At 36.2% G+C, this 17,606-nt stretch overlaps 1 protein-coding gene across 2 annotated transcripts in view; it reads right to left on the bottom strand.

The window, feature by feature from the left end:
- The window catches only part of EMCN (endomucin), a 130,674-nt gene extending 113,913 nt beyond the window's left edge, over positions 1–16,761 (bottom strand). The window contains exon 1 of one of the 2 annotated variants that reach the window (XM_069593624.1): positions 16,448–16,761. In XM_069593624.1, the coding sequence (XP_069449725.1) occupies positions 16,448–16,517 (70 nt within the window). In that variant the 5' untranslated portion in view covers positions 16,518–16,761. The remainder of the gene's footprint in view (positions 1–16,447) is intronic. The other variant, XM_069593625.1, reaches the window with a different exon arrangement.
- Between the last annotated feature and the right edge of the window lie 845 nt (positions 16,762–17,606).

The raw sequence follows: 17,606 nt of genomic DNA, 5'->3' as shown, positions 1-17,606 counted from the left end.
TTTCCCCTTGCAGTTAATCTTTAACATATATAAATCTTCTTTATCTACCTATATTTCACTTTGCATATCTATTCTTTCTTTTTTTCTCTCCTTTCCTCTCAATATATTTATTAGTTTTATTTCCATTGCTTTATTCTCCAATTGGCACCTTGCTTTAGTTTTGTTTTCCAGTTCGTGCTTTAGTTAGTTTTGTTCTTGTAGATATAATTTTTGGTTTCCTTTGTTTACTGGGTCAGTCTATTGTACTTCATTTTTGTTGGACTGTTTTGATTTTGATTATGGGTGTATATCTATCTGTGTACATTGAGTCACACTCTTTATTGTTGTTATAAACCTCTGCCTCTATGTTTGCAGTTCTGTGGAGTTTTCTTTTTTATCCTTTTTTTTTCTCTTCCCTTTTTTTCTTTTCTCTTTATAACTTTAATTTTTTAACCTTTTTTTTCTACATTTATTCTTTTGTTTTCCTTTCTTACTGTTCTTTTCCCCTTGCAGCTAATCTTTAATGTATATAAACCTTCTTTATCTACCTCTATTTAACTTTGGATATCTGTTCTTTCTTTCTTTTCTTTCCTCTCAACATATTTGTTAGATTGTTTTCATTGTTTTATTCCCCACTTGGCACGTTGTTTAGTTTTCTTTTCCAGTTTGTGCTTTAGTTAGTTTTGTTCTTAACTGGTAAATATAATTTTTTATTTCTTTACCTGGTCTACCTACAGCACTTTATTTCTGTTGGACTATTTTGACTTTGCTCATCAGTGTATAAGTGTATATTCCATTATTTTAATTACATTTACTTGATTTTGTAACTGCCATTTGTCTGGGGTTCATCTTTGGCTTCTCGTTTTTGGATATTTGTTTTAATCTCACTTAATACCATTACAAACCACTTGTGGAATCTTTGTTCCTGATCAGAGATCAAGCCTGAGCCTTTGAAGTTCAGTTCAGTTCAGCTGCTCAGTCGTGTCCGACTCTTTGTGACCCCATGAATTGCAGCACGCCAGGTCTCCCTGTTCATCACCATCTTCCAGAGTTCACTCAGACTCACGTCCATCGAGTGCGTGATGCCATCCAGCCACCTCATACTCTGTCATCCCCTTCTCTTCCTGCCCCCAATCCCTCCCAGCATCAGAGTCTTTTCCAATGAGTCAACTCTTCTCATGAGGTGGCCAAAGTACTGGAGTTTCAGCTTTAACATCATTCCTTCCAAAGAAATCCCAGGGTAGATCTCCTTCACAATGGACTGGTTGGATCTCCTTGCAGTCCAAGGGACTCTCAAGAGTCTTCTCCAACACCACAGTTCAAAAGCATCAATTCTTCGGCGCTCAGCTTTCTTCACAGTCCAACTCTCACATCCATATATGACCACAGGAAAAACCATAGCCTTGACTAGATGGACCTTAGCCGGCAAAATAATGTCTCTGGTTTTGAATATACTATCTAGGTAGGTCATAACTTTTCTTCCAAGGAGTAAGCGTCTTTTAATTTTGTGGTTGCAATCACCATCTGCAGTGATTTTGGAGCCCAAAAAAATAAAGTCTGACACTGTTTCTACTGTTTCCCCATCTATTTCCCATGAAGTGATGGGAGCGGATGCCATGATCTTCGTTTTCTGAATGTTGAACTTTCAGCCAACTTTTTCACTCTCCTCTTTCACTTTCATCAAGAAGCTTTTTAGCTCTTCTTTACTTTCTGCCATAAGGGTGGTGTCATCTGCATATCTGAGGTTATTGATATTTCTCCCGGCAATCTTGATTCCAGCTTGTGTTTCTTCCAGTCCAACGTTTCTCATGATGTACTCTGCATAGAAGTTCAATAAGCAGGGTGACAATATACAGCCTTGACGTACTCCTTTTCCTATTTGGAACCAATCTGTTGTTCCATGTCCAGTTCTAACTGTTGCTTCCTGACCTGCATACAAATTTCTCAAGAGGCAGGTTAGGTGGTCTGGTATTCCCATCTCTTTCAGAATTTTGTACAGTTTATTGTGATCCACACAGTCAAAGGCTTTGGCCTAGTCAATAAAGCAGAAATAGATGTTTTTCTGGAACTCTCTTGCTTTTTCCATGATCCAGCGGATGTTGGCAGTTCGATCTCTGGTTCCTCTGCCTTTTCTAAAACCAGCTTGAACATCAGGGAGTTCATGTTTTATGTATTGCTGAAGCCTGGCTTGGAGAATTCTGAGCATTAGTTTAGCCTTTGGAGTAGAAGCACTGATTCCAAGATCCAAGACTACCAGAGAACTAACCCTAGGGAGTATCAATTAGTGAGAACTCCCACAAAGGAAACCACTTGAATACAAAACCTGGCATCATCCAACCACAAGTAGCATCCTGTGCAGGATGCCTCACCTAGACAACACACAAAACAAAAATACAAACCCAGTCTTCAGCAGACAGGATTGCAACTCAGCCTTGCCCATCAGAGGAAAAACAAACAAACAAACAAAAACAACACATGTCTCACCCTATAAAAAGCTTACACAAACCACTGTGCTAACCTTAGGAGAGTAGAAACCAAAAGGAAGAAAGAATTCAACCTTCTTCAAGGAAAGAATTCAACTTTCATTGAAGCCTGGGAAAAGGAGATCTCAAACACATTAAGTTAAAAAACAAATAATGAAAAGACTGAGAAACAGTACACAAATGAAGGAACAAACTAGAAAGACAGAATTCCAAATGAATGAAGAGGAAATAGGCAGACTATCTGACAAATAATTCAGAATAATGATAGTAAAGATGATCAAAAACCTTGAGAGAAAAATGGAGAAAATGCAAGAATCAATTAACAAACATCTAGAAGAATTAAAGAATAAACATACAGAGAAAAACAACATAATCACTGAAATAAAAAATACTCTAGAAGGAATCAATAGAAGAATATCTGAAGTAGAAGAACAAATCAGTGAGCTGGAAGATAAAATGGTGGAAATAACTTCTGAAGAGCAGAATAAAGTAGAAAGAATGAAAAGAACTTAGGATAGTCTCAGAGACTTCTGGGAGTATATCAAACATGCCAACATTCGAATTATAGGGGTCCCAGAAAAAGAAGAGAAGAAAGTATCTGAGAAAACTTTTGAAGAGATTATAGTTGAGAATATCCCTAACATGGAAAAGGAAATAGTCAATCAAGTCCAAGAGGCATGAAGAGTCCCATACAGGATAAACCCAAGGAGAAACACCCCAAGACACATACTAATCAAACTAACAAAGACTAAACACAAAGAAAGATTATTAAAAGCAGCAAGGGAGAAGCAACAAGTAACATACAAGGGAAACCCCATTCACTTAACAGCTGATCTTTCAGCAGAAACTCTGCAGGCCAGAATGGAGTGGCAGGATATATTTACAGTACTGAAAGGGAAAAATCTACAGCCAAGATTACTATATCCAGCAAGGATCTCATTCAAAATTGATGGAGAAATAAAAAGCTTTTCAGACAAGAAAAAGCTAAGACAATTCAGTACCACCAAACCAGCTTTACAACAAACGTTAAAGGGACTTACATAGTCAAGAAATACAAGAAAAGGAAAAGATCTATAAAATCAACCCTAAACAATTAAGAAAATGTAAACAGATTAAATGCTCCAATCAAAAGACACAGACTGGCTAAATGGATACAAAAACAAGACCAATATATATGCTGTCTACAAGAAACCCACTTCAGACCTAAAGACACATTTAGACCGAAAGTGAGAGGATGGAAAATATATTCCATGCAAGTGGAAAGCAAAAGAAAGCTGGAGTAGCAATCTTCATATCAGACAAAATAGACCTTAAAATAAAGAATATTACAAGAGATAAGGAAGGACACTACATAAGGATCAAGGAACGAATTCAAGAGGAAGATATAGCAATTGTAAATATTTATGCATCCAACATAGAAAACCCTCGATACATAAGACAAACACAAACAGACATAAAAGGAGAAATTGACAGTAACGTAATAATTGTAGGAGACTTTAACACCCCACTCACACCAATGGACAGATCACCAAAACAGAAAATTAATAACTAAACACAAGTCTTAAATGATACTTAGATGAGATGGATCTCATTGATATCTTCAGGACATTCCATCTAAATGCAGAAGAATACACCTTCTTCTCAAATGCACATGGAACATTCTCCAGAATAGACTACATCTTGTGTCACAAATCAAAACTCAGTAAATTTAAGAAAATTGAAATCATATCAAGCATCTTCTCTGACCACAGTGCTATGAGACTAGATAACAATTACAAGAGAAAAACTGTAAGAAACATAGACACATGGAGATTAAATAACACATTTCTAAATAACCAACAGGTTACTGAAAAAAATCAAAAAGGAAATCAAAAAGTTTCTAGAAACGAATAACAATGGAAACATGACAACCCAGCAAAAGTAGTTCTAAGAGCAATACAATCCTACCTCAAGAAACAAGAAAAATACTTAATAGACAACCTAAATTTACATCTAAAATAACTAGAAAAAATAAGAAAAAAAATAGCAGAAGGAAAGAAATCATAAAGACCTGAGCAGAAATAAATGAAAAAGAAAAGAAGCATAGTAGATTAATAAAACTAAAAGCTGGTTCTTTAAGAAGATAAACAAAATTGACAAGCCTTTAGCCAGGCTCATCAAGGAAAAAAAGAGAGAAGAATCAAGTCAACAAAATTAGAAATGAAAAAGGGGAGGTTACAACAGACAATACAGAAATACAAAGGATTATAAGAGACTGTTATGAACAACTATATGGCAATAAAATAGATAACCTGGAAGAAATGGACAGATTCTTAGAAAAGTTCAAATTTCCAAGACTAAACCAGGAAGAAATAGAAATTATGGACAACCCATTTACAAGCACTGAAATTGAAGCTACGATTAAAAAATAAATAAATAAATCTCCCAAAAAACAAAAGCCCAGGATCAGATGGCTTCACAGGAGAATTCTATCAAACATTTAGAGAAGTGCGAATGCCTATCCTTCAATACTCTTTTTAAAAATTGCAGAGGAATGAACACTTCCAAACTCATTCTAAGAGGCCACCATTACCCTGATATCAAAAGCAGACAAAGACACCAGAAAAAAAGAAAGAAAGAAAGAAAGAAAGACGGAAAGAAAGAAAACTACAGGCCAATATCAATGATGAATGAAGATGTAAAAATCCTCAACAAACATTTAGCAAACACAATTCAGCAACACATCAAAAAGCTCATACACCATGATCAAGTTGAGTTTATTCCAGGGATGCAAGGATTCTTCAATATACACAAATCAAACAATATGCTATACCATATTAACAAATTGAAAGATAAAAACCATATGATAATAGATGCAGAAAAAGCCTTTGACAAAGTTCAGCACCCATTTATGATTAAAACTCTTCAAAAAAATGGGCATAGAAGGAACCTACCTCAACATACTAAGGGCCATATATGATAAGCCTACAGAAAACATTATTCTCAATGGTGAAAAACTGAAAGTATTCCCCCTAAGATCAGGAACAAGTCAATGGTGCCCACTTTCACCACTATTATTCAACATAGCTCTGGAAGTCCTAGCTACAGCAATAAGAGATGAAAAAGAAATAAAATGAATCCAGGTTGGAAAAGTAGAAGTAAAGCTCTCACTGTTTGCAGATGACATGATAGAGTACATAGGAAACCCTAAAGATACTATCAGACAATTACTAGAGCTAATCAGTGAATTAAGCAAAATTTCAGGATACAAAATCAATATAAATAAATCACTTGCATTTCTATATACTAACAATGAAAAATCAAAAAGAGAAATTAAGGAATAAATCTCATTCAACATTGCAACAAAGATTAAATATCTAGGAAGAAACTTACCTAAGGAAACAAAAGAACTGTACACAGAAAATTATCAGACCCCAATGAAAGAAATCAAAGATGACATAAACAGATAGGGAGATATATATTCTATGTTCCTGGATAGAAAGAATCAATATTGTGAAAATGACTATACTACCAAATGCAATCTACAGATTCAATGTGATCCCTATCAAATTACCAACAGCATGTTTCACAGAACTATAACAAAAAATTTTACAATTCATATGGAAACATAAAAGATCCCAAATAGACAAAGCAGTCTTGAGAAAGAAGAATGGAGCTGGAGGAATCAACCGTCCTGACTTTAGATTATACTACAAAGCTACAGTCATCAAGACAGTATGGTACTGGCACAAAGGCAGAAATATAAACAAATGGAACAAGATAGGAAGTCCAGAAATAAACCCATGTATCTATGGGTACCTTATTTTTGACAAAGGTGGCAACAATATGCAATGGGGCAAAGACAGCCTCTTCAAAAAATGGTGCTGGGAAAACTGGACAGCCATATGTAAAAGAATGAAATTAGAACACTTCCTAACACCATACACAAAAATAAACTCAAAATTTAGGATTAAAGACCTAAATGTAAGACCAGAAACTATAAAACTCTTAGAGGAAAACAGAGGCAGAACACTTGATGACATAAAACAAAGCATGATTCTCTGTGATCCATCTTCTAGTTTTTGAGTTATGGGAATAAAAACAAAAGTAAACAAGTGGGACCTGATTAAACTTAAAAGCTTTTGCACAGCAAAGAAAACTATAAGCAAGATGAAAAGACAACCCCCAGAATAGGAGAAAATAATAGCAAATGAAACAACTGACAAAAAATTAATTTCCAAAATATACAAGCAGCTCATACAACTCAATACCAGAAAAACGAACAACCCAATCAAAAAGTGGGGAAAACACCTAAACAGACATTTCTCCAAATAAGACATACAGATGGTTAACAAAGACATTAAAAGATGCTCAACAGTGCTCATTATTAGAGAAATGCAAATCAAAACTACAATGAGATATCATCTCATACCAGTCAGAATGGCCATTATCAAAAAGTCTACAAACAGTAAATACTGGAGAGGGTGTGGAGAAAAGAACACTTTTGCACTGTTGGTGGGAATGTAAATTGATACAGCCACTATGGAAGACAGAATGGAGATCCCTTAAAAATCTAGGAATAAATCCACCATATGACCCAGCAATCCCACTCCTAGGCATATACCCTGAGGAAACCAAAACTGAAAAGGACACATATCCCATTTTTCATTACAGCACTATTTACAATAGCTAGAACATGGAAGCAACATAGATGTCCATCAACAGATGAATGGATAAAGAAATGTGGTACTTATTCACAATGGAATATTACTCAGCCATGAAAAAGGAAAATATTTGAATCAGTTCTAATGAGGTGGATGAACCTAGGACCTATTATACAGAGTGAAATAAGTCAGAAAGAGAAAGATAAAAATTGTATTCCAATGCATATATACAGAATCTAGAAAAATGGTACCGATGAATTTATTTACAGGGAACAATGGAGAAACTGACATAGAGAACAGACTTATGGACATGGGGAGAGGGGAGGAGAGGGTGAGATGTATGGAAAGTGTAACATGGAAACTTACACCACCATATGTAAAATAGATAGCCAATGGGAATTTGCTGTATATCTCAGAAACTCAAATAGGGGCTCTGTATCAACCAGAGGGGTAGAATGGAAAGGGAGATGGGAGGGAGGATCAAAAGGGAGGTGACATGCATATACCTATGGATTGATGTTGCGGTTTGACAGAAAACAGCAAAATTCTGTAAAGCAATTATCCTTCAGTAAAAAATAAATTACAAGAAAATTAAAGGGAAAAAACCCACTGAATTTTTGGAAGGAGGGATAAATAGGGGATGTCTCATTGTGGGATAGAGGGATAGTCACAATAGCCTTGAGCTGACAAGTGCAGGAGTGGCCTCAGCTCCCCAGGGTAAGTGTCTGAGAGTTCAGTATCTATGTCCTGACACTTTCTAAATTCCCTGGAGGGCTGACTTCACGGTTCAAACCACACATATACAAACACGCAAACATATGCACATAAAATCATTTCTTTTTCCACTTTAGTTAAAAATAAGTTCAATGTGTGATACAAATGATTTCCTGTGTTTTGTGTGTGTGAGTTTTATAACTTGGGTATGATTTCAACACATGGTAATTCAAATGTGTAGCAGCCATAAACATATTTAAAGATACATGATTCAAACAGTCATAATGGGTTGGCAGTTAAAGGCCCAGCCAGTTAGAAAGAATTCTCAAATTTATGAAATGTGTTCTTCATCTGTTGATTCCATGAGTTAAATATTAGGTGGCATATTAATAACTAAATTTTAATAGTGAGTTATGACCTACAGAGCATCTAAAATAGGTTTTCCACTTAGCATTTAACACCAGTATTCTGTCAGAATGATTGTTTTTCTCATTTTTAGATATAGAAACTGAGGATAACAAGCATATAGGATCTTGGCTGACCTTAGCATACTAAGAAGCTGGATCCAAAGTTGGTTTTCACATTAAGACCAAAGTTCCTTCCACTAACATATCCCACCTCTTAGAGTAAGCAATGCTCAATACTTTAGGACAGGAAATCATATTTGAGAAAGTTGACAATCTCAGTCTGAAAAGTTAGAATTTTCATTAAATACATACACAATTTTACTTATTAATTTGAGTGATTAGTTTATACACAGAGTTAAATAACTTACAAACCTTAAAGGGATACTAGATAATACACCAGTTTGTATATGTCAAATTGTGCCTGTATATAATATGGTTAAGAACATAACTGGCAATCATATTCCAATCCAACATCAGTTTCATTGTGAAAAATTTTTATGTGCTGATTTTTCTCTTTGTGAGAATCCACACTCTAATTATTTAAATATCTGCTGATCCTAGATTGAAATCAACTTGGCAATGAAGTAGTTTATCTAAGGAATGGGATATTATAAACTGTAGGATTCTGAGTTCTCAAGTTCAGCAAAACATAGAGTCACTATACACTGGAATACTATTCTTGGTGTTTATGTATATTACCTCCCATGATCTTTCTAATGTCCCCATGAGGTAAGACTGTATTCATCCATGTTTTATAGCTGAAAAAGTTGAAGGTTAAGTAACTTGCCCAAGTTCACACAGAAAGTGGCAGAGCTGGAATTTGAATCCAGACTGTCTGGCTCCAGAAGAATTATAAATGTGACATTAGGTAATTAATTACCAATAGTTATTTCCTTTTCACTTCTTTCTTTCTCTTTTAAGTCCTATATTAGCTTCACTGACATTTATATTAGAACAAAGAACATTTTTTTTCAACCAACACAATAGTGGGTAGGTAGGGAAATGCCTAAAATTTCTTTCAACTCAATCATTAAAAATTAATTAAATTCAGGATATTCAGAGGCTAATTATCACTAAGTAGAAACTCACTCATTGCATTGCAGTCTTAGTTTAACGTTTACAGGTCCTGGAGGTGCTTTGAGAGGCAGCAGTGCTTCTAAGTTACTCAAGTAGTGAGTCTCTACCCTTAAACTTTTCAGTTAGAAAAACTCAACTTATTGCAGTTCCATTACACTGGAGGACAGCAAGCTAGAAGGGAAATTTTGAAGAACAATGTTCTCTGATTTTAAGCACTATCACTCTATCATAACTTTAACTCTCTCCAAGCCTCAGTGTTATAATCAGTAAAATGGAAATGATAAAATAAGCCTTGAAATGTGATAGAAGGCATATAAAGTGCCAGCCACCACAAACAGTAGATGTTAGTAGATGTTGTGACAATATTTATCTGGGTTAACTTAGACCAGACCCAGTTGTGATCACCATTCTCCGGGTTTTGACACAACTAATTTAGGTTGGAGCCAGAATATGACTGATTAAACAGAATAAAAATCACTTTACATTTCAGATGAAAGTGAAAGTGTTAGTCACTCAGTTGTGTCCAACTCTTTGTGACCCCACAGACTCCAGGCTCCTCTGTCCATGGAATTCTCCAGGCAAGAATACTGGAGTGGGTAGCCACATTTCAGAAGAGCAGAACATTATGAGTAAAATCAATGTCATTGACATTTTGACTATCGACCTTACAATATAATTCATTACTGACTCTATACAGACAGATGATTGCCTTAGAAAAGGACCTGCTTGGAATACTGTTTAACTTATTCAACAAAAGTTTTTAGATTTTTTTTTTTTCTTGAAGTGAAGAGGACGAAAGGTAGTGAATATCAACTAGAGTATCAGAGAAATTCTAGTATAATTTATATATATTATCATCCAAGCCAAAATGTTCCCATCAAAAAATTATAAATCCTGGCTTTCTGAAAAAGCAGAGCCAAACAAGGGTTTGTGTACAATTTGTAGAGGAAAGTAATCTCAGGAAAAGGAGCAGAGAACTAAAATAGTGAAACTGGAGCAGCCATAGGAAAGAAAAGCATTCACTGGTCCCATTCTTCTTTTTGGCAAAGGCTAGAGTGCTAAGGCTCTTTTATACATCTAGCTCAGATACACAACCGTGCCAGGCAGGGTTCTGTAAGAGAAGCATGCCTTAGGATCAGAACAACAGCGGGCAGGAAAGCAAGAGATATTCATGTGAGACAAGATACTGTCAGGCTACACCTGACAGGTTGCCATAGCAATGGTTAGACTAAACACATCCCGAGAGGATGTAGGTGGCTGCTTCTATTTAGAGACTGGTTATGATTATCCCTACTGATATGTCATGCCACAAGACACAAAATCTCTATTGATGTTTAGAAAACGCCTTTTTTATGGTGGCTGAAATTGTGGAATCATATAGTGGCCTCTCTAAATGTAACTGACATCACTAATGTTTCCCATGCTACTGCTGATATGTGTGCAACGGTAGCAAAAAGATCTTATTTGTCAACTAAAAGAACGTCTTTAAACACTCAACAGGCATTATTATCCTAGCCTGATAGAGCTATAGTGACCCACAGGAATTCAGCAACAGGAAAGGAGACACTCATTACACAGGAAATGAATGGAATGTCGCTTAGAGTAAATTCCTGCTTCGACATTCAGTGTTTAGAAAAGCATATCTCAAATTGTTCTCAAAGGTGAAGAGGAAGTTGGAAAGTAATGACCAAGACAAAAAGAATATAAAGAACTTGGATTAGACAATTATTCGCAAGTTAAAGTATTTCCCTGAAGCTTGAACTCCAACTTCATCAATGAAAAGGAAAGGATGGGCAATTATCCAGTAAATTAGAAGCTCTCTGAAACCTTCAAATGTTTATCTTTTTTTCCCTCAGTATACAAATAATTATGATCAGCAAGATAAAACTGCCAGACAATTTGCTGACAACTGTTATGAATCTCTTGGAAATAAAAATTCTAGAATGACCACTTCTATTTTTAGACAGAGACCATCGATTTAAAAAAAAAAAAGTGGAGTAAAGAAAAAATGCAAAATAAATGGCTAGGAAACTGAAAACTTTTCCCATTGAATTTGATTCCACACTGGTTCACTCTTTTTACAAGAGGTCACCCATCTCAGGTAAGTTCTATTGGTAAGTGTCTAGGAGGAAGTAATAAGTACGATAATCTGCTCTGAAGTAACTCAGATGTTACCTAAAATAACATATGAATTAATGATGTATGATATTTATTTGATTTTCTTCCAAATTCTCTTTTGTGAGCTTTGCTTTAAGGAAAAAAAGCCATTTTGTATATTTGAGAAGTGAGAAGCAAGGTTTCTCCTTAAATATCTATAACTTTAAGAAAATATTACATAAAATATTTGACATCCAAAAAAGACATGAAACATTCAATTGACCAAAAACTTCGTTTGGGTTTTTCTATAACATCTTACAGAAAAATCCAAATGAAGTTTTTGGCCTACCCAATAGAATCAGTTCTATTTAGATATCCTTTCTCCCAATGATTATTGTCAGAGTAGCTTATCCTTCCAGATTTGCTGTAAATTACTATTAGCTGATACTAGGTCGTCTACCTATCCCTATCATCTCCTCTGCTACAGTTTGGAAATGACTTACTTTCATAAGAAGCCCCTTTCCTTATATTTGGTGCTCACTTCTATAGCCAGGAATCAAAATAATCCACTTGTTTTCATGTTATGTTCTGTGATTCATATCTGTCCATAACCTTTTCACAAGGATAAGATGTGTGGTTAATTGCTCAGTCATGTCTGACTATGGGACCCCATAGACTATAGCCCGCCAAGCTCCTCTGTCCCTGGGGATTCTCCAGGCAAGAATACTGGAATGGGTTGCTATGCCCTCCTCCAAGGGAATCTGCCCTACCCAGGGATCAAACCTAGGTATCCCGCATTGCAGGCAGATTCTTTGCCATCTGAGCCACTAGGAAGCCCTTTCACAAAGATAAGGTTGTAAACAATAAGTGATTATCAGATGAAGACATTAAAAATAAAAAAAAGAATAATATGTCATGCATTTAGGTATTCATTCAGCTTCTCATATCCTTATTATGTTTAGAACTTTTACTACACAAGTTATAATAATAATGACCTTTACTTTCAAGGTGCTTATAGTCTGGTAGAGGAGATATGTACACAAATGACTATGAAAATAAGTGCCACAAGTCAGTTATAAATATCAACATTCAGAAGAGAAACAAATTGCTTCTCTATGTTGCTCATCTTCCACTGGGCAGGACAAGACTAAAAACTCTTGGGAAACAAGTGTAAAGAACACTCATTTCTCACCATCACCTCCAGGCACAGGTGGGCAACTATGCACCAGACAAATTTAATCTATCCTTGGCCACCTCTATTTGAGTATTTCATCAGGATTTCAGACTCACCATGTCCAAAATCAAATTCACCTAAACCATTTCCTCCTATCTTTTCCCAGCCCTGGTGCCAATCTATTTCCCAATTTCTGTTATTCAAATAACATTCTCTTTATATCTCAGTGATTTTTTCTCATAATCAGTCAATAATATGTCAGATCACAAACTGTCTACCTCCTTAAAGCTCTTCATTGACCCTTCTTTTCATTTTATTGATTTGTAATACCATTTGCACCATTTTCTTTAGTTCTTCTTTATCTTGACAATAATAGTCTAATCTTTATCCTGCTGACATAATTCTCATGCTCAAACACATTTAGAGTCTTCAAAATAGTTAACTATCTGAGTCAATGTTTCCAACCTTGGCATTCAACATATTCTGAGACTGTATTTCCAACACATAACCTCTGTTCAACCTGTCACCTCCTAATATTTCTAGACTAGAACATAGTGCTTTAAAGTTCCGACTCAAGAAATTTCATCCATCCAGGATCTCCAGTTTTTCAAGTTTCAAAGTTTATCATAATTTCCATTTTTATGTGAAGGCTTTGTTGATATTCCTACACTCCAAACTAAGCTAGTTGTAAATTCTCCATAAACATTATTTACAACTTAAGACTTCTGATATAATCAAACTTATAAATTGGGGTTAGAGTTAGGGTTGGAGGATGAGCCAACTATTTGACTCATCCTCCTCTTCCCCACTTCTAGGGCAATAATTGAGTCTTATTGATCTCTATAAACCCCAGCATCTAGCATAGGATCTGCCTTTTAGTGCATTCAATCTGTTTTTCCCCATGAAATAGAATGTTCAACCCCTAACAAATAAATTTCAACAAGCAGTTAAATTCATCTTCAGACACCAATAATGTGATGTTCGCTCTGCTTGTAAAAGCCTTAAACATTTTAATATTTCCTAAGTGAATGCAAAGTTCAAAGAGGCAAATGACACTTGAAAAATAAATTACTTCCAGGGCCTCCTTTTTCTTGGAATCCTTCTTCACTTAAATTTTCTCATTCCTGACAGTCAAAAACTCATCAATCTAGACTTAAAAGCCAGAGGAGCTTAAAAGCCACTGTAGGGGTCTGTTCAGTGTTAAATACAATTTAGAAAACCTTGAGAAAGAATGACAGTTCCTTTTCAGGAAGCTCCCATACATATTTCAATAGAACAGCTCTCCAAATTAGAGATTGTAAAATATTATACCACCAACGAAGTAATAGAAAAAGTCACTCACTGCCATGCAGAAAGATTTCCTTGATTTTCACGAAGAGTACAAAAGACTATATTGTATTTATTTAAATCTGAGACTGACAAAAAAATCAGAAAGAAAAAGAAAAGTAGTCAATTTCTCTGAAAGATCATTATTTGGAATGGGATAAATTACCATGCCAAAAAAAAAAAAAATTACCATGCCAAAAAAAAAAAAACAAACCCAAAAACATGGACCTTCTTGATAACTTGTGAATTTAAGGCAGATGAAATGCCTCCCTCTGTACCCCTATAATCAACTCTGCTGATGAAATATGTTAAGTATTCTAAGCTTGGGGAACATGTAAAGCTTTGAAATCAATGTGTTTCCGGTACAGGGGATTAGGAAAAGAACTTAATAAATCAGCTTAGGAAATGCTTCATTTCCTGTACCATATCTAGGAAGGAAAACATAAAACAGGCAGAACCAGGTGTAGCAAAATCATATAAGTGGATGGGAAAATCTCTTCCAATCCCTTCTGGACTTCACTCAGCTGGTCGATTTATGCTCTCTGGAGCTAGTGCTTCTTTTTCTAGAATAAATGGGGTAGATTTTACAGACACTTGCCTTAAATTAACAAAGGCTCATTGACAGAGGCTGAAGCAGATAGTCATTATGTAACTGTTGTCTCTGCTCAAATGAGAAATTATTTTAGTTGGGTTAAAAGTTCCTTAGAAAGAAGATACTACTAGCAGAGAGGTTGGTATCATTGCCAGTGAGCTAACAGACCTTGGTATTTTCTTAACATGACCATACCAGAAAAAGAAAAAAACTGCCAGGTCATCTCTGGGTTATCCTTCACATTTCCATCCTCCTTGCAGTCAGGTTTTGCAGCCTGCTTCTATGGATTCTATTCCAATTTGCTTTCAGAAAGACATGTAATCCATCCAGAGTTTAACAATGCAAGGGCCGTAGTGTACTTATTGATGCTTGCAGACCTGGGATGGCAAGAAGCTGAACTCAGACATTCAGAATTTACATTGACCTGACACGTGTTTATGAGCAGTGTTTCTCATAGCACCGATTCTGATCAATCTCTCCCATGCAAACTGCAGGGTTATTTATAAGCTAGTGCATTGATTCCTGTGTCACCTCATGAATAATTTTTGTTCAGAAAAAATCAGAACTTTGTAAATCATCTAAGCTAAATTTTGGTCTTGATACCCACTGCAACTTAAATCTGGAAGCTCCCAGATGGGCTGTAATCAATTGTATATGATTTTTTAGTGTTTGGATATTTGTCCTAAATGTATACACATATTTTGAGAAATTAAAGATAAATATTGTTCAAGAAGGAGTGTGTTTATTTTTTCTTACATGATCACTGCAAATTGGAAATTTGTAATCAGTGGAATTTTGAAAAAAGCACATGAAAAATAAAATTAGGGGCTGTGCTGGTAGCTGAGATGGTAAACAATCCACCTGCAATGTGGGAGACCTGTGTTCAATCCCTGGGTTAGGAAGATCTCCTAGAGGAGGGCATGGGAAAATAAAATTAGAATTGAGGTGTTTTTTTTTTTTTTTTCCCCAGGGCTCCTCAGAGTCAGAATTAATGTGTCCCAACTGTGTTCTTTTATGATAACATTTTGTATTTTGGTTTTTGCACTTATTAAATCTGTCTTGTGTTAGAATTACATGTTTATTTCTCCCAGTGGTGTATTTACCACTGTGGGCAAGGACAATGTCTTACTCATTTTTGCATACCTTGTACTGCTGAGTACATGGTGGGAGCCTAATAAATATTGACTAAATTTAATTACTTACAGTAAATCTCTCCAGAAAGGTTAAAAGTCAAATGTAATCATTTCTTGCAACTGGTTATTAATATAGTCAGGGCTTATATAGGTGCATATATATATTCTTTAAGTCTCAGAACCTGCAGTCAATCAGTAGGATTTTTATGTCTATAAATTTCCTGCAATGTTATGCAAAATATTATACATACTTGTGTAGATATGTGCTATACACTTTAATCAAGTGACTCTCCTCCTTTCTCACCCTCCCCTCTCAAGATATTAAGATTCACTTCCCCAGGGGGCTTTATCCAATGAGGGGCTTACCTCTTATTTTATCAGAGCCAGAAAATAGTTGGGACAAATAATTGGCCAGCAACTGCAACACAACATTTCTGATTATTACAGCCTTTCACCATACATGACAACCTTCTTATATCTAGACTTACATCTGAAAAGAGAACATTTTTTAGAAATCCATTTTTAACCAGCATATGATTCTCAGACTGTGACTTTCCAAAAAGGCTACTGTACATTCCCAGCACCTTTAGGATGCCATGGAACACACCGCAGCAAACGCTTTCCTTCAGTGAAAACAAGCATCCTCTCTGTGGTGCCTTTTCCGTGCACTCTCCAGCCACACGCACACGCACATGCTCAGCTCAGCAAATGCACTGCTGCATATGCATTTCAGGGCAAACTCCCTTAAGGTAAACTGAGGCTCAAAGCATCTGACAGGTGGTTTCTAATCCACACCATCAGAAAAACAAGAGAAAACGGTACCTGGGTTTTGCTCAGCGCTAGAAATATTGGACAGAAGAAGACAAAAGATGGTGCCTTGAAGCAGCTTCATAGTGCCCGAGGATGGTCACAGCGGCTCCTCTCTCCAGAGTCAGGCAGGGACAACACCCTCCCAGCCTGGCAGTGCCTTAGCAAATGGAAAAGGTGTGCTGGATGTGAACAGCTACTGCCCATTCCTACTTATTTCGGAGGCTCTGATAAAGAACGGGAGGAAATGCACACACTCCCTTTGGGAGTTCAACAGAGAGGAGATTTATTGTTTCAGCCCCTTACAGGAACTCTTTTTTTTTTTCCCCTTCCTTTGGCAGCCACTTGTGTTTTTGTTACTACATTATTTTGTTCTTCTTCAACAAAAAGGTCAGGACGGGTTTTGAACAGAAAGAGATCTTTCTTGAGAATGGATCATACAGGCTTTCTAACTTTTGTTTTGAAAGTGTGTTTTGGAGTGATTATAAAGAGGCCTCATTAAACAGTGACTCGGTTTGGATAAAGAGGCTTTAACCGCCTGAGGGTTAAATTTTAAAGCAGAATTCACAAGGAATCGACTTCTCTTTTTCCAGCTTGAAAGGCAAATTAATAAAGACCACCTTTTGGAAAGAAAGAAAGTGAAGTCGCTCTGTTATGTCTGACTCTTTGTGACCCTGTGGACTGTAGCCCACCAGGCTCTTCCGTCCATGGGATTCTCCAGGCAAGAATAGTGGAGTGGGTTGCCATTTCCTTCTCCAGAAGATCTTCCCAACTCAGGGATCAAACCCAGGTCTCCCGCATTGCAGGCAGATGCTTTAACCTCTGAGCCACCAGGGAAGCCCACCTTCTGGAGATAAGTGCAAAACTTTATGAAAGTAGATCATGCTCTGAGTAAGGGAAAAGACTTCTTATTTAATGGCCAAGGAAGTTCTTCAGGATATTTCTCATAGAATTAAGTAAAATCATGTGAATGCCCACAGGTCATTCCTAGTCTTATTGTTGGAATCTGATGAAGGAAAAGGAAAAATTACTTATAATACTCCACAGATACTCTTCTCTAGGAAATGTGATTGAAAAGGCACTGCTGGGGTGGGTAGAATCCTCTTGTAACACATCAGTGAGGTTGAGAGAGATGGAGTCCTTGGACCAGAATACCAATCAGGCAAAATCTTCA

This window comes from Ovis canadensis, chromosome 6, assembly GCF_042477335.2.
Source record: "Ovis canadensis isolate MfBH-ARS-UI-01 breed Bighorn chromosome 6, ARS-UI_OviCan_v2, whole genome shotgun sequence".
Taxonomy (NCBI): domain Eukaryota; kingdom Metazoa; phylum Chordata; class Mammalia; order Artiodactyla; family Bovidae; genus Ovis; species Ovis canadensis.
This window is presented reverse-complemented; position numbering and strand designations above follow the sequence as displayed.